Source organism: Chionomys nivalis, chromosome 9, assembly GCF_950005125.1.
Source record: "Chionomys nivalis chromosome 9, mChiNiv1.1, whole genome shotgun sequence".
NCBI classification, from domain to species: Eukaryota; Metazoa; Chordata; class Mammalia; order Rodentia; family Cricetidae; genus Chionomys; species Chionomys nivalis.
This window is the reverse complement of record NC_080094.1, coordinates 38,540,630-38,566,401: the sequence shown is the minus strand read 5'-3', so window position 1 is coordinate 38,566,401 and position 25,772 is coordinate 38,540,630. Positions and strand designations below refer to the sequence as shown.

Below are 25,772 nucleotides of genomic sequence, written 5' to 3'. Positions count from 1 at the left end.
ATCCCTAAGGCTATATTTTAGATTGTCAAGTTCCTAGTATTTGTTTTGCTACTCAACTTTTCATACCAAAAACATTACCTAGTATTTTAAATCATGCTCTTTATTTTTGACCTTATGACATTTAAAAATAAAATCTTGATATAAAATAAATTTTTGTTGCTATTGTCGAGGCAGGGTCACTATACAGCTAGGCTGCTCTCAACTCCTAATCCCCTTGCCTCAGAATCCAGAGGATTATAGGCACCGGCACCAATGATCTTTTTTTTTTTTTTTTTTTGAGCCAGGGTTTCTCTGTGGTAATAGTACTGGCTCCTCAACCAGCAGGCCTTGAACTCACGGAGATCCGCCTACCTCTGCCTCACCAATGCTGGGATTAAAGGCGTGCGTCACCACACCCGGTGCGATGATCAGTTTTATGGCAAGTTAGGATATCAATCCTCTTTAAATGAGTAAAACTGCACTGAGGTTCTCCTAAATCCCTAAAACCACGGCCTTACGCCAGAATTTACAGCATATTTCTTAACTCAAGGTAAGAAAAGACATATTAGAAAAAAACGGTGTTGACATGATAGCTCACACCTATAATTGCAGTTGGGAGGCTGAGACGGGAGGATTGCTCTCAGTTTCAGGCCCAACTGGAACTTGAGTGAGACAATTACAGAGTTGTAATTTTTTACATGGACCCTTGGAGCCAGTGAGTTTCATCCTTCAGAATTTCTTGGACCATATAAATAAATAAGTAATGAAAAAGTTAGTGCAGACCACAATCAACACAGCACTCATCACGAAAGGCACTTCTGCAGAGAACCTAAAGTTATGAATTAAGTGGAAAAAATACTTCCCATTGCTTCATGTCAGTTAAAATCAAGTTTTGCTGTTAAAGGAGTGTCACAAATGTTTTGCTTTTTAAAACTTTTCAGATTTTGGAATTATGGATGGCGGATTATAGACATGAACTATACATAATCACACCCTCTTGAATTCAGCGATTTCTACACACAGAAAATTATTTTGAAATTATATCTTTTTTCTTAAAAATGAGTTTTTGAGTATATCTTAACAAAAACATAACTTTTCAACTTAACAAAAGCATAACTTTTCAATTTAGTTTTTTTTTTTTTTTGCCAGAGTGCTATAAAATTAAGTTTACTGTACTGGAAATTAACAAACGGTTGATCAGATTTAATGAAACTTACCTGAAAACTGCAAGCTGCTACTTCAGCTACGTTTGGCTCCTTGGTTGACTTGAAAGTCCAAGACTATCTGGCTCAGTGGTATCGTCCTTAGGAATTTGGAAGACAGGGCTGCTTTTGATTTTGTGCCACCCCAAATGTATGAATCCAATTAAAGGTACCATAACAATCAGAACTTTGTATTCTCTCCAGAGGTTCTGAAAGCTCATAGTCTGTTGACATCAGCACACCTACGAAAAGATTACATTTAAAGGAAAAAAATTAAAATTAACCAAAATGCAAAACATAAACAGTCTTAAATCATGCCTACAAATACAAACAATATACTACACTTCAATAAAGTTCTCTCACAGGCTACAGAGATACCTCTGTGGTTAAGAGTTCCCAGCAACTATAAAGCAGCCCACAACCACCTGTAACTCCAATTTGAGGGGTTCCAACACCCAGGTTTTCGGCATTGAGCACACATGCAGTGCAGACATATGCTGAAGGCAACCTCTACGACACACACTGAAAAAACTATGAAGCAATTTTTCAAGAATGAGCTCTTGCTTGGGGGCACTGACCTAGAATTTCCAGAATGCGATGAAGTGAACTCCTCAGAGTGTTCTGAACCTCTCATGGACTACAGAGGTTGACAATGGTCTCGTGCTACTTGCCCTAACCAGGGCACAGGTGTATCATTCATTCAGTTTAGATTAGCTACGTTAACTTTAGCTTGTTCTTACTACGGAAGAGCACGGCTGAATGATATACCTCTACCTTGCTATAGTATGTGGCTAACTACACCTAAGGGCTACAAAAGGAAAGGAATGAGATACAGACCCCAATTTTTTAAAAATTTATTTTATTTCTATGAATGATGGCAATTACCTTCTCTTCTCTTCTGTAGTAAAAGATTTTAAAAGTCTTTCCCAGGAAGACTTTTGTTAGGTTTTCTGCAATTGTTATATCCTAAGCTAAAATATTTCTTGGTGGCAGATGGAGAAAAAATATCCCAAACACTTGGGTTCTAGAAAGATATATCAGACTATCTTATTTCTGTCCATTAAAATAATTATGTGGTTATTTTTCATTAACAATTTGAATACAGACGTTTTTTATATAAATTTTAATTTTTTTAACAGGAGATTTGTATTTTGCCTTTGAGGCTTCCTGGGCGCCATCTGCTGGTGCTTCAGGCACAGTGTAAGGAGTTCATTCTGCTTAAAGTACATGAAAAACAGCACTTGCACAAAGTGCAACATAGTCATGGAGAGAACATCAGCTAGGATGCTAAAATTAACTAACCCAGATCTTGTGTTTAGGATGTTTGACAGTTATATAACTTCATGTCTTTAATGAAAATGCTGATGTTGGATATTGAATTCCTTATTTCTGAATTCCAATCATTGACTTGAATAATTCTTTTAAAAATTTAGTCTTTGTAAAAATAGTCCTTGTAATTTTCAATTTAAACAACAGTTCAAGCTTGGTCCTCAGTGTAGGCACCAGGTACAACTGCAAAAAGCCTAGAGGAAAGGATTCTGAAAGTTTTCATCATAAAAAAAAACATGACGTTTGAAGAGACAGCTATGTGCAACCTAATTCATTGTGTAACACATACATTATCAAAACACTACGAGATGCCTCATATGTACAGGCTTAAAGAAAATGAATGCATATTGTACTCATGCCTAATCTGCCCAGAATGGTAAAGAGAACAATGGTTTGCCTTTTCTGCACATTTTCTAGACATATCTCCTAAAATGGCACCAATTTTATTAGACTTTTCTAGTCTTGTAAAACACACACACACACACACACACACACACACCCCAAACTTCAACTCCTGATGAACCAATGGTTCACAACTGAGTTCTATAGTTTCCACTTCATATAATCCTACTCCTTTCTCAATTGTTCAAGGACAGCTCAGTCAACATCTAAGTCAGGAAATTTATCTTCTTTCAGCAAATGTTAAAAGTTGATACATTATGAGAATTTTACGGTCTTTTCTAATCTTTACCATTCAGTGTATTTATAATGAAAAGTGGACAATACTGAAACCCTTACAAGATGGTGTTATAAACTGAGTAGTGGCTGCCAGGTGACAGGCTCCCGGCAGTCTGTGATTCGCCAGGAAGAATATGGTGGATTAGAAGTCTCCGAGGTCTCCCAGGTCCGTCCTTTCACTGCTTTTCCTGATTACCACCTGATATTATATCTGCGTTATAATTATCCTGATTATCATCTGACTCTGGGACTGGTGGGGGAGAGGAGTTGGAAATCACGTAGACTGCTCTAGATTAAATGTTCATTTGCTTGGCTCTCTGCCCCAAATCTGCTAATTTTCAAAGGGTCAATTTCTACCCTTCATTGTTTTTGAGATTTTCATTTCCTTCTACTTGCTTTTGTAAATAACTTATTGGCTAGAGAATGATAGTTATGGGATATTAATACCCTGAATTTCTTGTCCAGTTTAAAAAAATGTCCTCATTCCAACTCTCATCTTAACCTTCCCTACTGTCTAAAATAAGGAAACAGTTACCTATGGTCCAGTCTCATTTGCTACCACACTGTCAGCTCTAACACCATTGGTCCTTCTCTTCTGTTTTCACCTACCACTTAGAAGGGTCATCTTCCTCTGCATGCTTGCGACCATTTTTCTCCACTGTAAAGAACCAAAGCCTATAATCTCAGGACTAGGAACCACAAGAGATAGCACTGTTCAAGGGCATCCATCCTTCAGCAAAATAGCAAATAGCCCGGGCTATATGAAACTCTATCTCAAAACTAATAAAAACAAACAAAGGCAAATCAACGAGTCAACAACAGTAACAAAATCCTTTTTTCTTTCCGGACTGCTGTTATGTCTGGATTTTGTTTGTGGAGGTGGGCGGGGAAAGAAAAATATGGACGGAAAGATGGGTCTTGAAGAGGACTGAATTTGGGTCCCAGCACCCTCATAGGTAGCTCGCAAGTACTTGTATGTAACTCCCTGGGTGGTAGTGGAGCACGACTTTAATTCCAACACTCAGGAGGCAGAAGCAGGTGGATCTCTGTGAGTTCGAGGCCAGTCTGGTCTACGAGAGCTAGTTCCAGGACAGGCTACAGAGAAACCCTGTCTCGAAAAATCATAAAAAAAAAAAAAGGAAGGAAGGAAGGAAGGAAGGAAGGAAGGAAGGAAGGAAGGAAGGAAGGAAGGAAGGAAGGTAAATTCTCAGACTGCCCTGACCTATGAAGTAGAAACTCCAGGGTGGTGTCTAGAAACATTTACAATTCCCAGGAAGTCCTAAAGCTGAAGTTGGAGAGCTACAGTTTGAGTGACCTCCAAAAGTCTCTGTACTCCTAAACATACACAGAGAAATGGGAAGCCATGTTTCTGTTTGCCTGCAAGACTGCAGTGACATTTTAGACTACAGGGTCGAAGTTTAATCTCATAAAAATACACAAAGGCCATCGAGATTTAGTTTCTACTGACTGGTTTTTCAAGACTAGAGTAAATCAGGTTAGTAAGAATGTATGATAAAGCCGTGACTTAAGGGAATGAGCTGTGGACTCCTACTGCCTGGGGTTCAAATCTTCCCTGGATCCTCTTTGTAAGTACACTGTCTTAGGGAGCCACTTCTTGTCCCTACCACTGGCAGAGAGTAACGATGACTTCCACATCAAAACACTGTATTGAAATTAACATACCAGAAACAGCCTGAACTCCGTGCAGGTAGTTTTATTAGCAGTCTTATTTGGTCATCTGAAAAGGGAGGATGTCCCCCAGCCTTTTTTGAGACAGTGTCATATATAACCCAGGCTCGCCTCCAATTCATGGATGTTAGACAAAAGAAAAATATCCAGATTCTCAAGAATAGGTTTTGTAGTTTCGAGGGCTCTTGTTTGGGGGTGGGGTGGGGTGTATGTGCCTATAGTCAGAATGTAAGAAGTTACAAGATAGCTAACGGTGGAGTATGTAAGTCAGGTAAGCTGTGAAGGAAATAAGAGAACTTGTCACGCACAGAAAAGCAGCAAACACAGAGTAGATGCCACGTATGCTTCTCTGGTGACAGTTAATAAAGTCAGTTACCAAGTGATTAGAGTTGACAGTCCTGATACCTGATCTGCACTTCAAAATGTTGGACAAGAACAAAGGCTTTGAGCAAATGTCCTTAAACTTGCATCACAAACCAATTAACATCTTGGGAAAATCGGTTCCTGCCTTAATCTCATAGCCTATCACATCATAAAAATTATCATACATATTTACAACACTATAGTGTGAGCATGGGTAAGTGCTCAATACATTGCGGCTGTTACTGGTGCATCAGCATGACTTCTAATACATGAAAGTAGCCCCTCCAGAAATGCCTGCTTGAGCAATGTGATCATGTACTAATCTTTTGCTTATAGTTTACACAATTAGGAAAATACTGTATTGATCCAAATGTCTCCAGTGTTGACATCAATTTTCACTTGAGGTGTACGTGCAGTTACTTTTCTTCAAATACCCCTGACTGTCCACACATGCTGGTAATACTACTAGACTAGGGAAACTACCACGGTGAATAAGGGATGGTGCTTGTCCTCCAAGTCAAGAACAAATTTAGAAGGTGGTGATTTTAATAGTCTATGATTGAACACCTTATAGGAGCAAAAACAAAAACCTAATTCAAGTCTGTAGCAGGCTTTCTTTTGGGCCACCAACCAGCTTCCAAATCACGATACAGAAATTTATAATTAGGTATGAAGGCTCGACTTAAGCTTATGCTTGTCCCACTAGCTCTTATAACTTTAATTAAACTGTTTCTCTTCACCTATGCTTTGCTTTGGGGCTTATTTACCTTTCTTTCTGTATGTTTTACTCTCTGTGTCTGGCTGGTGGCTGCCTAGCTGGCCCCAGGTTTCTTCTTTTTCCCTTGTTCTCTCTTCTTCCTTATTCTCTCTGCCTACCAGTTCCACCTATCCCTCTACTACCTAGATACTGGCCGTTCAGTTTTTTAAATTAGCCCAATCAGGTGCCTTAGGCAGGCAAGGTAAAAAGAGTAACACATCTTTGCATAATTAAACAAATATAGCATAAACAAATGTAACACATCTTTGCATAGTTCAAACTAACAGTCTACAACACAAGTCTCCTGATTTTTCAAAACCACACTTCTCTGTTTCCTCTGAATTGATCCCAGCGTTTTCCAGTCAATATTCACGGTTAGTTAACAGCCACTTGTTATGTTCCTCTACTTTATCCTCACTGTAGAACAGTTACTAGGGAATCTCGCTTTCTTAGTCCTCACAGCATGGCTCATTAGGATAGGAAAGGAGTAGGGGCAACTTTCTATTTCATAGCAGAGGACATTTGTGTCATAATCTCCAACATGTTATTACTAGCCTATTACATACAAACCAGTAAGCAACAGTAACCCACAACCTTCGGACCACCTCACACACAAACTGTTAGTGGTTGTTTATTTGGAGTGAACTCTTCAAGTCAGGCGATGACTGGGATAAGAGGACTGGTATCAACAGACACCCATCAGACTCAGTTCTATGAAGTGCCTGGGTCAGATGTCCAGACAATGAGGAAAAGTGCAAGAGGTTGAGAGATCCAAGTCTCAGAAACTGGCTAACCACGTGACTGAGGTCTAGACCGACAACTGCCTCTGTGCTTGTTTTAAGCAGTTAAGGTCGTTTATTTCCCCAGGGTATCAACGCTCTGCTTTCTCAAGTTGTCAGCAACTCTAAGTAAAGTGTATCTTAAAGATTCAATATCTGAGCTGGGCAGTGATGGTGCACACCTTTAATACCAGCACTCTAGAAGCAGCGGCAGGAGGAGAGCTCTCTGACTTTGAGGCCAGCCTGGTCTTCAGAGTTCCAGGACAGCCAGGGCTACACAGATAAATCCTCTCTCGAAAAACCAAAAGGGAGGGGGGAAAAGATTCAATTTCTGGCTCTTGTAGTATTATGGGCCTGGCATTTCTTTCACAATTCTTGAGCTTCAACTCTTCTTTCGGGTGTCCGTTCTCCGGAGAGCCTTGCTCTAAGCACTTAATCTAAAACTTGGCTTTCCTCCCCCTCTTCATTACTCTCTAGGACTTATCACTAAACTGTTATTCATAGAATGGTGGTAAGAACCCTCCCAGTCCGGATCACTGATGTATGCAATAGTGTCACACACATATACACAACGCAAAAGCAGACGATATTAATCAAAAACATTTTCCCTCGAACATCAAAAAGGATCCAGGAGGATAAACATAACCTCCGCTCATGTCAGATGTGCTTGGATCTCCAGTATATAGTCACAAGTCCGAGTGCTGTTTCTGCTTTCTCAAAGTTGACACGACCATGCTACCAGCTCTATGCTCCAGTGTGGCGTTTCGGGGACGCCCCCACGTACCGACAGCCCCGGGTGTACCGGCACCCTTCCCGTGGAGGAGTTAGTTCTGGGCTGCAGGTGGAAAGCGACAGCGCAGGTGACCCCGACTATTTCCCAGGGAAGCTTCTCCGTCCAGTTCACCGCACAGGTGGCTTTAGGAAGCTTTATTCCAACTCTACCTGGTACTGGACACTCCTGGCTACCCACACTCGCATAATCATCGGATAATCACGTCCTGAAACAACATTCAAAGCCGGCCTTGGGGCCTCTCCGTGGCCAGCTGCTTCCGGGTATCCCCGCCCCCAAATACCCTTGGCCGAGGCCACCCGCGACCTTCGCGTGTGTGGGGACTCGCAGCGGGAGCGCACGGTGGCTTCTCCACTGGCGTCTCGGGCGCTCTCACCTGCCCACCAGCAGTTGCACTTCGCGGCTAGGCCGCCGTCGCCGCCACCGGAGTGCAGACCCAGGCTAGGAAAGCACACACTGCAAACTCCCGCTCCCTTGGCCCAGAGAGACAGGAAGGCGCATGCGCAGCTCCGCGCGTCCCGCCCTCTCTTCCGGTATTTGCTGGACGCTCGGGCTAATGCCAACTGCGGCCGTCCCCGAGTGTCTTTGTCTCTGCAAACTACTAAAAGTGAAAACGTTTAAAAACCGCATCGCAGCATCAAGGCGGCGACAGACTTTGCGACCTTCTGCTTTCTTGCCAGGTATTTTTGGAATGAATGAAGAAGTCACCCTGATTGGCTGCTTTTCGACCTCTGACCAATCACAAAGCGCCTTCTTTTGTCACTCCGTCTCAATTCCCACCTCTCTCAGGGTGCAGAATGTGGCCCCGCCCTACAGTCTCCGAGGGACGTCGGAGAGTGGGCATGCGCAGTCAGTGCAGGACGCCGGGCAGGAAGCTTCCGCCCAGTCTTGGTGCCCATTTAGGCAGAAGTCGAGAGTCTCCAGCTCAGTGCCGGCACTGACTGGTTAAATTCCGTGCTCTTGCCGTTATTTTTTTCTACTTTGGGGATAAATCTTTTGCTCTCTCGGGCCACCCGAACTATTATAACGTTATGTTGAAGCATACTTTCAATTAGCTTTTCTCTGGCATTGTGAAAGCCACCTTTGTTTCTCAACCTATCGTTTAACCTTCCTCATCAAAATATTTTTCACACCTCACCATGTAGTTTTGCGATACCATAGAAACACTACGTTTTTTTTTTTCTCCCTATCTATCACTACGTATCATTGGATTACAGTGGTTCGTTATCTGCCAATCGTATTCATGGCATGTCCAGCCTCTAAACAGCCCGCTTCTGCCGCCATTTTTATTTTGGTCTCTTTAAAAAGCTTTGAGGTCAGTAACGGGAGCCATTTTTCGTTTGGGCAGATTCTTCCGGTTATCCCGCTACCTTGACAAGCGTTTTGCCACCATCTTAGGTCCTGGCACTGGCTTCCAGCCCCCATGAAGCCGGTCTCACCATCTTGTGTTTGGGCGGTGGCTGCATTCTCAAACGCGCGAGGCGACACCAGGAAAGGGAAGTGAGCCAAAGCCTCTGAGGCTTTGCCTGCCGCCTTTTTGGTGTGAGTTTCCACATCCAGGTACTAGTCCACCAGTGACCCTGGACTGTAACAAAACATAAAAAGCCCGAACCCACCTCCCGCCACCAGCATAGGTAAGAGCATGATACTCTGGCATCTAGCAGTTCCCTCAGCTGCACTGAACTGCTAGCCCATTTTCTGTACCATTGCGTGTTTTTGTTTTCATTTCGATACTTTCCACAATCTTTCTCTTAGGCCTTTTCCCTCCGTTACTTTTTGAAAACACTCCGAGTGCTGAAAAATTGTTAAACATCAGGGTGCAAGAAGACTGATACTTAAAATGAAAATAATGTTGAGGAAATTTCTCCCGAATAAAAGTGCCAAACGGACTGGACAGCAATTTGTATGAAATTACAGCTGTCTACGTTCACAGATGTAAAATATAGCCTTCAGAGATTTTTTTCCCCCCTGAGACAAGGTTTCTCTGTGTAACAACTCTGACTGTCCTGGAACTTGCCTTGTAGACCAGGCTGACCTCTAACTCAAAGAGATCTGCCTGCCTCTGCTTCCCAAATCCTGGAATTACAGGCGAGCACCACCACTGCCCGCATTCTCAGAAAATTTTAAGATGTGATTTAGGGATTCTGTTCGTTCATTCATTCATTCATTCATTCATTTATTCATTCATTCACTCAGCCAGTGCCTTTGTTCAGTACTTGACTAACTTTGTGCTATAGAAAGCAAAGAACAGTTAAAAACAAAAAACAAAAACCAAAACAACAACAACAACAAAAAAACAACCACAAACCCTTTCTTGGGGCTCTCATTCAATTTCCTTGCCAACTACCAAGCTGGGACCAGGAACACAGTATTCTATAGTTCTTAGCACTACTGGACAAGCAACTTAATAGGTTCTGGCTTCTCCTATTTCTTGGGTGTTGTACATAGCCATAATTGTGAACTAGTTAGCTGATGTTCGATTTACTATGGCCTTGTTCTGTCTTGTTATCTACCAGTCAGGTCAGCACCATCTGGGAGTTTACTTTGAATGATTAGAAGTTGCATGTTGGCTCACTATGATGTTAACTTGGAAATTTGGGTTGTGGCTTACAGTGACTTTCTGTAGCTCCGGGCTTTCTTCTGTGTCTTCCTTTACTGAGAAATCAAAATCAGGGATTCTCTTTGTTTTTTTTTTTTTTTTTTTTTTTTGGTTTTTCGAGACAGGGTTTCTCTGTGGTTTTGGAGCCTGTCCTGGAACTAGCTCTTGTAGACCAGGCTGGTCTCGAACTCACAGAGATCCGCCTGCCTCTGCCTCCCAAGTGCTGGGATTAAAGAGGGATTCTCAAAGTTGGCTGCCCATGGCAGTCACCTGGGAGGCTTCTAAACCTGACTTGAGACTGGTTATAGACAGAAATCCAGACTCTGGGAGAAATCGAAGTGCTACTAAGGTATTTGATGGCACTGAAAGTGATGTTTATGTTTTTCATGCTGTTGTGAGTAAGAGTGTGGTGTCTCCCCCCACCTCCCACCCCCAGGACTTTCCTTAAAATACTTAGGATTTTGAAGAGGAATATTAGATTGGGAGTGTGGTGAACCAACTTCCCAGTGACTAGTTACCTTGCCAGTCAACTTCCCAGTGATTGTTTACCTTACACTAGTTATATTGCCAGTCAGCGTCGCTGTCATTGATTACTGTGTGTCATTTTTACTCAGTGTATTAAGTGGGAAAGAAGAATGGAAGTCTCTTGTTCTCATGAGTCTTGCGTGGATGTTTCCATTGTGGAGATGCATGTTTTATCACTGTGAAGATGAACTTCATTACACTGCAGTATTGATTGTCCGCAGTTTAAACGCTGCACGGGATATTGAGGGGTGGTGATAATGGGGGGGGGGGGGGGGGTTAAGAAAATCAGATCTGAAACTGTCTGTCCTGGCCTCACATCCTGCCTTCTCCACTTTTCAGCTCCACGCTCTGGAATCTGACAGACATCGTCAACCCTTGTGCTTCAGTTTTATAACTTGTAAGGTAGGACTGTGTGAGAGTTAGCTAAGTTAATACCAGAAACATGCTTTTTAGAAGTACCAGGCATGAACTGGAGGGATGGCTGAGCAGTTAGGAGCTGTGTGCTGTTCTAGAGAACTTGAGTGTAGTTCCCAGCATCTATGCCAGACAGTTTACAATTGCCTTTAACGCCAACTTCTTGGGGGATCCATGGTGTTTGACTTCCATGGGTGTCTACCCTCCCACGAACATACCCACACACAGGCATACTCCTATATCCATAATTAAAAATAATACATATTTTTAGAAGAAGTACCTGACACATAGTAACAGCTATGAAGATATTGGCTGTAGATGTTTATATTATATCATACTTCAGTCTTTGGATTATTAAGATTTTGTTTACATAGTCCAATGACTGAAATTCTTTGGCTTTCCACTGTGTTCATCCATTTGAAAAAGAGGGTGGTCTAAATCCATTATTCCAGGCCAGAAAGATGATTTTCAAATAACTTTTTAAATCAAAAGACCTTCTCGTAAACATAGCCTTATTGAGATAAAATTGTGGTGCAAATAGCAACATCTATTTAAAGTATACAGGGAGGTATGTTCTACGTATGTATGCTGGTGTGTCACAGTCATAGTTAACATAACCATCACCCTCAACAATTGGTCTGGTTCCTTGGTAATTCCTCGAGCTGCTCTTTTCTAAGCAATTGCTGACCTATCAATATAAATAAATAAACATTTTATAGATTCTTATCTCAAAGAAGCCTTGTACCAAATGTTTTTATTCGGGGGGTATAGCTGTTTTGAATAATATCTTTGTTATATATAGCAATATATATTTATGCTGTTATATATGTTAATAGCTCATTTCTTTTCTTTCCCCTTCCGTTTATTTTTTTTCTTTTGTGCTGGAGATTGAAGTTAAGACTTTGTGCTTTTTAGGCAAGTGCTTTATCACAGAGCTAAACCCACAGACTCTTCAGCTTGTTTGAACTGCTGACTTATCAAGTGTGGCTACATAGTCATCTGTATCATTCACTAGTGGAAAACCATTGGGATTTTTGTTTTCAGTGTGCTCAATTTCACGTAGTTTTGTTTTCCAGCTTATTTAAATTAAAAAAAAAAAACTTAGTTTTTAATGCTTATTATATGTAATGAAACCAGAAGAGGACAGTGGCAAAACATTTTGTGTTGTTATTTTACTTGTCTTTTATATAATTTATGCCTTAAGTTCTTATGAATGAAATACAACATTTTTAAATGCTTTATTTATTTTTATTTATGTGTATTGGTATTTTGTGAGGCTGTCAGATCCTCTGGAGGTAGAGTTACAGGCAGTTGTGAGCTTCCATGTGGGTGTGGGGAATTGAACCCAGGTCCTCTGAAAGAACTGCCAGTGCTCTTAACCACTGAGCCATCTCTCCAACTCTGAAATACAACATTTTTAAAATGCAAACTACAGTGCTGGAAGTGTAGCTCAGTGGTAGAGTTCTTGCCTATCATGCTCTGGTCCTGGGTCTAACATGAAACTGTGTGTGTGTGTTTTTTTAAATCAGTTTTCAGGATTGAACGTTTCACTTACCAGGCAAAGGCTCGACCACTGAGGTATTTGTTGTATAGTTATTCTAACTACTCCCCTCCTGCACTTTAGTTTTAAAACGGAGTCTTGCTAAGTTGCCCAGGCTAACTGTGAACTTACAGTTCCTCTCTGTCAGTCTCTGGAGTAGCTAGGAGAACAGGCTTTGTCCACCTGGATTATTTATTTCTAATAATTTTTAAATCGTGTATATACATATGTGTCTGTGTGGGTATGTGTATGTTAGTGCAGGTAGCTGTAGCGCTCGGGAGAGGGGGTTGGGTCTCCTAGAGCCCATGTTACAGATGGTTGTGTACTGACTTATGTCCAACGCAAGAGCTACAAGAACTCTTACTGCTGAGCCATCTCTCCAGCCTCGGGATTGTTGTCTCTTGATCTGTATATGTCTAATCATTTAATCTGCCTTAAATCTTTAAAGGTTATATAAAAATGAATATATTGCTTTAGGGATTTTGGACAATAGTCCATCTACATCTGAGAGCCATGAGATTCTACAAAGTATAGATTTGTAAAGCCAAGCCAGAGACATCCCAGAGCTCCCATTTGTCAGGAGATGGAGAATGCCGCTTATGTATTAAGGTTTGGTGTTTTTCTTAGGGAAGAATGGTCCATCAGTTGCTTTTAGTAGTACTGACACATATTGTTAGAATAAGTCAAAGCTGGCTTAAAATTGAATTTGATTGATGTTTCTATGGGGGTAATACAAAATACAGCTGTTAAAATATCTTGGATAGAAAAGTTAATTCATGTCACTGTTTTGATATGTTCTCTAGAAAAGATTGATGTTTTGTAATTAAAAACATTTTAAATAGTCAGGCATAAAAAGAAAATCTTTTCTGGTTTAGTATCTTGAGTTTTGATTCCTGTGGAGTTATGTAGCCCCCACTGAAATCGGGATATGGACCAGGTCTATCATCAACCTCTATCTCTACCCACACGCTCCCAGCCAGTTTCTCCAACTATCCCTTATGTGCATCTCTTCTTCAACCCTTAGTAGCCAGTGAAACAATGATATAGTCTCCAGTCATACAATCTTTGCACCAAAAAGATTAGATTTTAAGAACAGTATTGATGATAATCAGAATGCCTTTTCTTTTGTTTGATTGTTTTCAATGAAGGTAAATGGGAAACAGCAATTATCAGAATGGGTTTTAGGTTCTAAAGTAAATTGCATGATGTCCGCTTGTACGTTCTTGGGTGTACTTAAGACTAATCATTCACTGAGATTCAGGCACAGAGCCAAGTGATGACATAACCACTCCTCAGAGCCCAAAGACTGTCCTGTTTCATGAAGAAGAGGTCCAGAGACACAGAGGAGTTGACTGGTCTCAGGCCATACGAAAAGGCAGAAGTGAGAGTCTCAAGTCATTACTAGAGTGCATGAGGATGTCTATGTGTGCTTCTGATACGGAATCGGATGACAAATAGATGCTGACTGTCAACGAAGCATCTCATGCAGGGTTGACTGGCCTGAAGACTCAGCAGGAAATGGAGACATAGGTCTTGTGTCATATGATTGGCGTGACAGCAGAGTTACAGAAAAGTAGAATTAGTAATTGGAATTGATCTTGTTACAGTGTTTCAACATCTGGTCTACATTTCGTAAAGGAAAGAAAAATAGTCAGATTTTTGTTGTTTGAATGGTTCTTTTTCCATTGTTGATGCTTGTTTTGATTTGTCTTTATGAGCATACTAGGCATTCAAGGTTGCGGCACCCCACCCCAAGTCATAGGAACAGCTAATTCTTTTTTGTGCTGAGGTTTCCTTTTAACCTTTATCTAAGTTGCCACTAGTAGGACTTTTGCTTGTCTGTCACTTTTTGACCTTTTACTACAGTTTGTTCCTGGGTATCAGTTTAATAACAGCAGTAGTGTGTTGGTGGGCAACAGCGATGATTTCTCAGGTTTTAATTACAGTTGTAGTGGCAGAAATTCTAGGGCCCTTACTGTTTTCTGTTCTCCTTCCATAGCTAGAGAGCTTTTTAGGAAGATGATAGAAGCACAATAATTTCTTCAGTGAAGATTGAAATGGAGAGGTTAGGAGGCTAGAGTTAATATTTGGCCTTTTAAACTGAGGCAACTGCTTTCAAAAGCTTGTCACACAGGCCAGAAATCCTGAAAGAAAGACAAATGAGGATTTCACGTTGCCCTAGATTTTCCCACAGAATAATCTAGAAGGTCACTGACTTTCTTTCTTTGAGTTTATCTCTGCTCTGTATTTAAATGACAGGAAAATCATGTGATATTGTCTAATCTGCTTCTATTCCTTCCCCAAATTAATTTCCCTAAACATCTTAGGCTGTCTGCCTCCGTGTCAGCCACACATGCAAGTGCATGAGTTTTGGTGGGGTCACACGTTATCCAAGTATCCATTTTGTGAAGGAATGCTTGTGTCCAGTTTAGAGACAGTGGGCCCAGGAATGCAGAAGAGAGGACAGACGGTCGTATATGTAAGATTTATGTTGTGCTGTAGCTTCCCTACAGGCTTATGCAAAGTGTATGGTTTCCATGTACTTGGAAAATACATCTTTTTGGAGATTGTCCTGGATTTCATAACCTAGTCAACAAAATAAAAATGCCAACGACTTTAGACTTTAATAGATAGCTCTGTAGCAAGTTTTTTTGTTTTTTTGTTTTTTTTTTTTGTTTTTTTTTTTTGGTTTTTTTTTTGTTTTTTTTTTTTTTACATTAGTGCTTGAAACCCTAAGCCCTGAGCTTTCTGCTCTTGCAGAAAAGTTGTTTGGAAATTTAAAACTTAATTCCAAGGCTAATATCTTTTCTATTCAAATGAATATTAGAAATCAGTATTTTTAATAAAAGGCTACACTGAAGTGGACTAAATTTCAACCACATGTCAGATCTGTTGTCCATTTCATTTTTAAATTTAGATTTACTTATTTACTTACTTGTGGTGGTTCAATGTTTTATAACTAAGGATTGAATTCCAAGACTTGAACATGTAAGGCAAACCCTGAGCTACGTACATTTCCAGCCTCATTGTACATTATTCCCAGCATAAAACATTAGGATCTATATATTAATCACAGCTTTCTCAACTTTGTCTGATGCATTAAGTATTCAATATTTATTACACTGCTTGTTTCTAAACATCTGTTCAGAGTACTTTGCCTTCCATGTAAAAGATTTAATGGAGAATTTGGCATTGGAGACAATAAAGTTTTATTGGATAAATGGGTGTAAATGTAAAATAGCCTATAGCAGCTGACTGTTAGAGGACAGTAGCATTGATTAAACAAACTCTGTTGTGAATCTGTGTGATGACTCAGCTATTAAGAAGGACCTGAAAAGACTTTGTCCCCGGGGAACTTCCGGTTAGGCAGAGGAGATGCTCTGAGGACCAGGGTGGCGTGGAGTCTAGTGAGCTGAGTATGAGGTAGAAGTGTAACTGGCCGAGAGAGGAACACTTTAGTCTAAACAATCATGACGGGCTCCAAGGAGCCTGTGGTCCCACTGTTGGACATTGGATGATAGGGAGAGAACCTTAGTTCAGCACAGTGAGGGAGGAAGTAGAAGTACCTAGAGATCCAAAATCAAGGACGTTTGCCAAGGGCTGTTTGGGTGAAGTCAGTGCAGATGTCAAGGAGGTTGTTTCTGGGAAGGAGGGTGGGCAAGGATTCTGGTCAGAGGCTGGTGATGCTGTGCAAATCCTAACCATGTTGAGTGCTGGCTTCCCTGTCACACCCCTCTCGTGGTGGTGTTAGTTATCTAAATACTGAGAATTGAGAGATACCAAGTAGTTCTCTTAAGAGGCAGTGATTGTGGGGCACCGTCAGGATAAGACTGTTTTAGGGGTCCAGAAATCTTGGCATTGACATGTGTTAGTATGTGTGGGTTGCTATCACAAAATACTTTATGTTGGGTAATATTTATTTATGTCCTGGACAAGGTCTCTAGTCCGGGCTGTCCTCAGACTTCTAGATAGCCAAGGATGACCTCAGCCTCCAGTCCTCTTGTGTACACTTCCAAGTACATCTTCACCAGCTTTCTATCTTTCACTGCCTAAGCTTGGCTATCGTGGAACTCGCTCTGTAGACCAGGCTGGCCTGGAACTCACAGAGATCTGTCCGCCTCTGCCTCCTGAGTGCTGGGATTAAAGGTGTGCGCCACCGCCGCCCAGCAGAAAGTTTTAGTTCTTTTTTTTTTTTTTTTTTTTTTTTTGGTTTTTCGAGACAGGGTTTCTCTGTGGTTTTGGAGCCTGTCCTGGAACTAGCTCTTGTAGACCAGGCTGGCCTCGAACTCACAGAGATCCGCCTGCCTCTGCCTCCCAAGTGCTGGGATTAAAGGCGTGTGCCACCACCGCCCGGCAAATTTTAGTTCTAATGTGACCAAAGCTAGCATTCTTTTAGTTGGAGTGCACTTTTTCTTAGTTAAAAACTCTTTCCTTATTCTATGCTTAAATAAAAAAGCATATCAGTATCTCATCCCTGCCTATGACTGAATAAAGTCCCATGGCATATTACACCATTAGCCCTTTATGTACTGCAGATGCCCAGTTTCTTCCTGTCTTACTGTGGGCCTATTTCTCTGAGACACAGTCTCGAGAGTGCCATTTTGGGCTGTATGTTAAGTATGTGCTTAGAGTTATAAGAAACTACCAAGCTGTCTTCCATAGTGGTGCTACTGCACTGACGTGGCATGCCATTGCTAGCATTTGGTCCTGTTACTTACTGCGTTTATTTTTTTATTTAATGTCCTGGTGAGTATGTAGTGATTCCTTAAGGTTTTATTTCCATTTCCTTGATAGCTAACGATGTTGATTGTGGTTTCACATGGTGACTGCCTTCTATGCTTTTGTTTGGTTCTTCCTTCCTTCCTTCCTTCTTTTTTTTTTTTTTTTTTTCGAGACAGGGTTTCTCTGTAGCTTTGGAGCCTGTCCTGGAACTAGCTCTTGTAGACCAGGCTGGCCTCAAACTCAGAGATCCGCCTGCCTCTGCCTTCCCAGTGCTGGGATTAAAGGCGTGCATCACCACCGCCCAGTTTGCTTGCTTTCTTGCTTGCTTTCTTGTTTTCTTGCTTTCTTTCTTGTGCAAACACAATTCCCCACTACCACAAATTATGCAGTCAAGTTTCCTACATTTAGGGAAATCGCAGCTTTCAGCACATCTGGAGTACAATGAATAAGCCTCGTCCTGGGAAAACCACTTTGGTGATCATGGTATCTCCCCAGCCAGGACAACTTTTACAACTTAAACTATCCCTTTTTTCCTTAACTATGTTTTGCCTCTGGGCTTTTTACCTTTTTTATTCTATGTAAATGAAGGCAGAGCTTTTGTTTTGTCCCAACTATCTGGTCAGTCACAAATAAATACACAAAAGCTTATATTGATTACAGAATACTCGGCCTATAGTTCAGGCTTATTGCTAACTAGCTCTTATAACTTAAATTAACTCATTTCTATTAATCTACATTTTGTCACAGGGCTTGTGGCTTTACCTGTACTCTAGCATCTTGCTTCTCTTGGCTCATCTCTTTCTTGACTCCACCCCTTTTCCTCCCTGTATTTTCAGTTTGGTTTTCTCACCTAACCTTATTCTGCCTGCTAGAGGCCAAATCAGCTTTATTATTAACCAATGAGCACAATACATATTTACAGCATACAGAAAGATTATCCCACAACAATTCTATATATCTTTCTTCTTACTCTGTGGCTGGTGTCCTCCTCACCTCCCTTTCTCACTCTTTCCTCTTCTCTGCAGCCTAGGTTTTTCCTCCTATTTATTCTCTTTACCTGGTAGCCCCACCTATTTCTCTCTTCTGCCTTGCTATTGGCCATTCAGCTCTTTATTAGACCAATTGAGTTTTTATTAGACCAATTGAGGCAGAGTAACACAGCTTCACAGAGTTATACAAATGCAACATGAAAGAATGAAACACATCTTTGCATCATTAAACAAATAATCCACAGCATAAATGAAAGTAAACAAATTATCCACAGCATAAATGAATGTAATACATCTTAAGCTAATATTCCACAACACTCATATGTGCATGCACACACACATGAATATACCCACAGGAGTGCGGGCACACACCATACATGAAGATCGACAATAAAATGTCAAAATAAAATTATTGTCTAAATGAGTGATCATGAAAATATATAATTTGTGTTTTCTTCTAAGAGTTTTATAGTTTTAGCTTTCACATTTAGGTATTTGATGCACTTTGAGTTAATTTTTTATGAAGTGTGATAGAAGGGACAAAGTTTATTGCTGTCTGTGTGTTGTCCCACCACCAAGTGTTGAAGAATTTTTCCCCATCAAATTGTTTTACACCCTTGTTGAAAATCATGTGGCCGTAAGAAAGGATCTATTTTTTGGCATTCTTGATTTTAGTCAGTTGATCTGTATATATACTTTAATGCAAGTACCATGTTTTGTTGATGGTTTCAGTTTTGTAGTAAGTTTTAAAATGAGGACAAACAACATCTTTTGTGTTGTTTTTCGAGATTGTTTTGTGTTTGCATATGCCTTGTATTCTCATAGATATTTTAGGATATGCTTTCAATTTTATAGAGAACTGAGTTAGGATTTGATACAGATTGCATTGAGTTGGTAGAATCAGTTTGGCAGAGAGTGGTATCTTAATAGTATTAAGTGTCCTAATCCTCGAGTGTAAACATGAAGTATATTCCTATTTACATAGACTTACTTTTCTTTGACTTATGGCACTAGCAATTGACAGTAGGGACTTGATCATGCTAGACAAGCACTCTGCCCCAGAGCTAATTCAACCCATTCTTTAGTTTCTTTCAATAATGTTTTATGGTGTTTAGTGTACAAATAATATATTTCTTTAATTATATTTATTTCTTTGTATTTTCTTTCTACTATCAGAAATGGAATTGTTTTATTAATTTCACATTTAGTATTGTTCTTTACTGGCATACCAAAATACAGTGGATTTTAAAATAGTGATCCAGTTATCCCACCAGCTCTCCCAAAGTTACTAATTGTAATAGGTTCTTTGTGTTTGTGTGTGTAACAAGAGAAAAAGATGGGAGACAGATGAGAGGGGGGAAAGAGAAAGAGAAAGGAAGACTTTTCTGTATGCAGGAGCGTGCTATTTATTAATAAAGTAGTTTGATCTCTTCCTTTTCTGGATGCCTTTTTCTGCTCCTCTGTTTGCTCTTCAGTACAGTTTTGAATAAAAGCAGCAAGAGAAGAAAGACATTGCCCTTTGCTCATCTTAGTGGGATGAAAACATTACTCGTCATGTATGATTTTAGCTGTTTTTTCTCTTTTAAAGAATTTTATTAGTTGTTATTGTTTGTGGTGTGTGTGAGAGAGAGAGAGAGAGAGAGAGTGTGTGTGTGTGTGTGTGTGTGAGAGAGAGAGAGAGAGAGAGAGAGAGATCATGTGCATAACAGAATTTTTGAAGGTCAGAGGGCAACTTCTAGGAGTTGGTTCTCTCCTTCTGTTGTGGATTCTGGGAATCAAATCTCTGATTATGTGGTATTTTTGTTGATTGCTTTTCAGATGTTAAGCCACCTTCACATTCCTGGGGTCAAAACCAACTTGGCTATAAATATGTGGTGGGCTACTATAGGGAAGCTCTCGGAGCTTGTACATTTTTCTGGTCAGTTTTTAGGTTACCATATTAGCATAATATTTTAGTTAAGGGCAGTTAGAATGAAAATTTTATCTTATACTGATTAATGATATTTTATTAACCAGATCTTCCATATAACATCCCCCAAAAAGATACTTTTATATATCTAACTATAGCTTTCCTTTTTTTCCTGCAGGTGCTGTAGCTCGCTTGGAAATCAGTAAACCATGGCATCTAAGAAGTTTGCCATTAAAGTAAGTCATGCTCCGCAGCTGCATTTAAATGTCCCTCACTCTCCTGTGTATGAGTTCCGTGTTAACTAAAAGTTGGAATTCTTAAGTTCATCTCTACTCTTTAAGTTTAGAGGTTTGGACATTTTAAGTTAGTTAACATCAACGTTTTTAAAAGAGATGGGTGAGAAAACTAATTTTAAAATTTTAAGGAATTCTTTGCTTAAAATCTTCTGTGTAGGATCCTTTTTGGTCATAAACTTTGTCCCTAATGCTAATATTAATCGTTTATATCGCATGTCCATGGCATGACTTCTGAGGCTAATGTCCAAGGTGCAACCTAAGCTGTTGTATCTGGGTGTGTGCAAGAGTGTGCCTGCTGCCTGCTGCCTGCTGAGCTTTCATTGTTAGCTTTACAGGGGAGAGTCCTCAGTGGAAGGCCTCAGTGAGGAGTTGCCTAGATTCGATTGGAGGGGAGGGGAGATTGTCTTATTTATTGATAAAGGGAGGCCCAGCCCACTATGGGCAGCTCTCTGTTCCAAGGCAGGTGGTCCTGGACTGAGAAGGTGAGCTAAGAAGTGCTGTAAGCATGAGCATGTTAGTAAGCCTGTGAGAAAGCTAATGGGGGAGCCAGCACGGGGTTTCCTCCATTGTTTCTGCTTCAGGCTCCTGCCTTGAGTTCAGACCCTGACTGCCTGCACCCATGGGCTGTGATCTGGGGCTGTAAGCTAAAATAAACTTCTCCTCTCCCAAGTCACCTTTGGACAATGTTATCACAGCATCAGAAAAGAAATAGAACAATCGGTTTCTTTCATTTTTCTCTTTTAAATTGCCTTCTCTATCCATTAATAGAGCTGAGAGCTTAGGTACTGAGTGACGGAAGATCAGGGGAAGACTTGATAAATACTTTGTGTGAGCTCTTGCAGATACTTTCATGTATTTTGACTGTTCTCCTGGTCAGTTCTGTGTAGCACGGTCATTATCTTCCATCGCAATTAAAAACCCCAAAGCCGGGCCAGTGATATGGCTCAGCAGGTAAGGGCACTTGGCACAAAGCCTGACTATCTGGGTGTGATCCTCAGTATTCCTGAGACCCACATGGTGGCAGGAGAGAACCAGTTTGGGAAGTTGTCCTGTCACCTGCCTTGCACATACACAAGTACATATGATAATTGAAGCCATTGAAGAGAACTCTTAGAAATTGTGACAGAGAAGCTGAAGTAGATCTTCACAGTGGATGGCTTTGGGCGGGTGTGGCAGTGGGGAAGGACTTGGGTTTTTTAAGGGGCCAGCAGCACCTGGGAGTTTGGCTATGTTGGACTTGATTTTTTTTTCTTTCTCTCTTTCTTTTTCTTCTTCTTTTGTTTTTGGGATAGTCACAAGGGCGGGGAGTGTGGGGTGGGGTGGTCTGGGAAGTGAATGTGATTGAGGTGTATTATATGAAATTTCCAAATAATCAATAAAAATATTATGTTAATAAAAAAGCTCAAATTCCAGTATTTGCTTAATCAAATTGTGAAACAATGTAAAATTGTCATTTTATCTTATTCTTAGTTAAGTCAGTGTTTATTTAGTTTGCTAACATATTTATAAATTTCATTGCTTGTAATTACTTCTGATATGCATATGCTCTTGAGTATTTCTTTCATAAGGGTGTCTAAGTGGGGAACATTCACTATTTGTTTATAAAAATTATTTTGATCTTCATCTAGATTGCTAGAATCTAGTATGATATTAAATTGATTTTATAATGCTAGTTTGAACATTATTTTACTGTGTAGCAAGATTCTGCCTCAAAGGACAAAAGCCAATAAAATTATCTGGTGATACGCCCCATTTAATCCCAGTTCTGAGGAGGCAGAGGCAGGTGGACATCTGTTAGTTTAAAGCCAGCCTAGTCTGCATAGTGAGACCCTGTGGCAGTGGGTAGAGGGAGGGAGAGAGAGATTGAGATTACTGGCTTAAAGTAATAATTTAAAGTAATCTCACGTTTCTTTCCTGACTTTGTATCAGTGGTTTCTCATTTTGATGTTAGCTAGGACTGTAGTTATTTAGGGACTCATGTTTAGGTGAAGCATCAAGTGTGGCATCTTCATATGGTAGCAGTCATTGTTGTTGACTTCGGGTTCTCCTAGCATAGGGACTTAGAGGCCCCAGACAAGAATTTTAAGTACAGAGCAGTGTACTGTGCTCACCCTCAGAGGCCTAGACTTAAGTCTCAGCCACCGCACCTGTTGCATTCTCTTGGTCAGAGCAAGGACCAGCCCAGGGGAAGGAACTTGACTCGTGAAGTAGGGAGCTCCCTGGGTGGGGAGATGTTGGACTGTACCAGAGCCCAGTTGTCAGAGGCATCTCTTGACAGCCTTGAATGATCAGTCTCTTTCCTGATGGCCTAGCATGACCAACCCTTTCCTTTGTTATCTGTCCTTTGTCTCTGCTGGTTCATAAGATTTTATTTGTCTTTGATCGTCTACAATTTAGTTACAGGCATAGATTTATCTGTTGTGGAATACAGTGTTACACATTCAGTTTTGGAAAATTCTCATCCATTTTTCTACCTGGGCTTGCATGTCCTAATTGACTTGTTCTCTCTACAACTTACATTTGAAGTTTGCTGGGTAAAGGCATGATTTATTCACAGGTTGGAAGAATGAGATTAATCTGTCGACGACTGTGACCTAGCAAGCTCTGTGTTCTCAAGTGAACCAGGCTCTTTGCGGAGTTCATCAGAAGCTTTCTGAGGCTCAGAAGGACACCTGATTTTGGTTAGTTGTGACATGTCCACCCTAGCGCTTTCATTCTGTCAGAGATGATATGCTGACCCCATGCTGTCCACATTGACTGACTGACTGACTTTGCTGCCGTATTACCCCGTCTCCCAGCTGTGTCTGAAAGGCTTGGAACCCAGCTTCCAGATCAGGGGTGTTACCACAAGCGTGAATTTCAACTTGCAGACTAGCTACAGAAACTGGTCTAGCCCATGGTGATGTGATCATGTCCTCCTGCCTTTGATCACACAGCCAAGGAACCAGTTCCCTAACTGTGGAGTTTAGTAGCTCACAGGGCTTTCCTTTGCGTTCCTTTTCCAAATGTCTGACATAGAGCCCTTGTAAAGGACTCTGCTTTGCTCAGTGGTGCTATCACCGCATACCTTCTGCAATGCGCAGGTTCAGAAGGTGTATATGCTGCACGGCCATTGACTTTTCTTGCCATTAGCTCAGTGCTTCATTCAAAGAACTCCTCCCCCTTTCTAGCCTAAATGTCAGTTTTTAATTCCAAAGTGCCTTTTCGTCAGGTGTCTCCCACTTAACCAAAATCTTCCCATCTGTATTTACTGTACAGGTGAGAGAGAGACATGCACACTGTGGGGGTGGGAAAGGCCAAGCCAAAAGGTATCAATTGAAAAGGATAATAGCTATTTAATTTTAGTTATGATTTTTTATTTGCAAGTTTATAATTTTTTATTTTTTAAAAATTCAGATTCCACTAGTTCTTTCCCAATTTTTTAAATGATTCCATTTTCTCATTTTGTCATCTTAATATAATAATTCTGCAGTAATTTATTTTATAATGGCTTTTAAGTGTTTCTGTTATTTCTAATATTACATACCAAGTTTGAAGTAAATTGGTCAGTAAAATTGCTGCATTGTTTGTACGACATTAACTTTAATTTTTGTATTTTGAGATGAGGCCTTGCTGTATTACCCAGGCTGTCCTAAAACTCATGCTCTTATTGCCTCAGCCTCAGAAGTGCTAACATTATAGTCTATGTTTGCGTTTTTTGGTCTTGTGTATAGCATTATACACATGGATTCATGTCTATGTAGTCCTCCCCAACATACATGGGTAGAGAGAGATGTACTCTGAAGAGCAGTTGAGCAATTTTAACCCTATTAATTTTATTTATTTTAACTTTATTTTTGCTGAGGCCATTGGCATTCTGTTAGTTGTAGACCAGATTTACTTTCATGGCTCAGGGGTCTAACCTGTGGACAGTATATATTTAGGACTCATAACGGAGTTGGGTTGGAGTTTTTTTATTTTATTTTTAGTTGCAGATGCTTTATTTCCTTTTTGTTTTTTCCTCCCTTCCCTGCGTCCAGGGTTCTAAATGGATGGACCACTGTTCTCACTGGTCACTCCTAGGTGTAGAGAAGAGCAGACTTAGTTACATTTCCACAAGTGGCAGCTACTATTTCTCCCAGGAATGAAGTAAAAAGCTCAGTTGAACAGCTCCAGCCCCAGAAAACTTATATCTTTGGTTATAGAAAACTGAGCTGAAAAGTATTACGTGGTGATGTCTACAGATTGAGTACTCGTATGCTAAACACTGAATTGTGTGATGAAAGGATACACAGATCTACACAGAGGGTTTTTTCTTAACTCCAGCCTCAATGGAAGTGGCTTCAATTATAAGGCCCCCTTCTTGTCAGTGCCCCTAGGGCGTCATGAGTCCTCTCCCCACTTTCCCCAGTCCTGGTTCTAGATCTCCTGACAGCTAAGCTTGACCCTCATAAAGTCATGGTTATTGATAGTGCTGCAGGCATTTGTTACTTTTACTGTTCTTTTCAGATAACCACCTTCTGTCTTGACCTTTTCCTGTCTGCAGTGAGCTTGTTTCTGTTTCTTCATTTTCTTATCTATGTCTTTCTTTCCTTTACATGGGTATATCTTGGGTATATCTCTTCCTTTCCCAAGTTCTTAAGGCAGAAGCCTAACCCTTTGCCATCAAACCTTTCTTTTCTGTTGAGTGTACTAAAAGCTAGACAGTTCTGTCAAAGCATTTCCTACTTAATTGTGTCCTTCACAGTATGCAACTAAATTGGGGATCTGGCCAAATAATTCATAAATCTCATTATGATATATGTTTCAGTATATTGGCTATTGTAATCTCTGTTCTTTCTGATTGGGAATTTCTATTGATTGTATTTAGATTGATCATATTTAAATTCTGTTTTGATAAAATACTGCTCTGTAAGCATTTTAAAATGTGATATTATTTAGAATGATTTTATATCACTGTAACATCAAGTATAGTAATATGTAATAATTTATGTATATGTGAAACAAGTCAGATTTAACATTTGTATTGTATCATTTTGCTATATCGTTACCAATATTTTTGTCCATTTGTTCAATAAGTTGAAAAATATATTAAAATATCCAGCTGTGATTTGAAATGTATGTATTTCTCCTTTCAATTTTATTAAATTTTTTTAGTATGGTTTGAAACTCTTTCATAGATATATAAAAACTTATAGTTACTCTATCTATTGAATTAAATTTTGAAATGTCT

The 25,772-nt window shown here is 40.3% G+C and overlaps 2 protein-coding genes and 1 non-coding gene across 3 annotated transcripts in view; 1 reads left to right on the top strand and 2 right to left on the bottom strand.

Annotated features, from left to right (window-relative positions):
- Window positions 1-1,196: 1,196 nt before the first annotated feature.
- On the bottom strand, window positions 1,197-8,247 carry LOC130881258 (uncharacterized). The gene is made up of 2 exons (XM_057780725.1): window positions 7,943-8,247; window positions 1,197-1,423 (listed from the first exon to the last, which is right to left on the bottom strand). Exon 2 carries the CDS (start codon window positions 1,400-1,402, stop codon window positions 1,223-1,225), a length of 180 nt encoding a protein of 59 aa, XP_057636708.1. The 5' UTR covers window positions 1,403-1,423; window positions 7,943-8,247; the 3' UTR covers window positions 1,197-1,222.
- Window positions 8,248-9,079: 832 nt separating this feature from the next.
- The window catches only part of Slx4ip (SLX4 interacting protein), a 149,749-nt gene continuing 133,056 nt past the window's right edge, over window positions 9,080-25,772 (top strand). Inside the window, exons 1-3 of the mRNA XM_057781880.1 lie at window positions 9,080-9,200; window positions 11,030-11,092; window positions 20,443-20,500. Coding sequence (XP_057637863.1) covers window positions 20,474-20,500 — 27 coding nt within the window. The 5' untranslated portion in view covers window positions 9,080-9,200; window positions 11,030-11,092; window positions 20,443-20,473. The remainder of the gene's footprint in view (window positions 9,201-11,029; window positions 11,093-20,442; window positions 20,501-25,772) is intronic.
- LOC130882170 (U1 spliceosomal RNA) lies at window positions 17,715-17,873 on the bottom strand. The gene has a single exon (XR_009057799.1). It is a non-coding gene; the product is annotated as a U1 spliceosomal RNA (small nuclear RNA).

What these genes read in the sequence shown, in the direction of transcription:
- LOC130881258 (XM_057780725.1), bottom strand. Translation starts at nt 1,402, where the DNA reads ATGAGCTTTCAGAACCTCTGGAGAGAATACAAAGTTCTGATTGTTATG.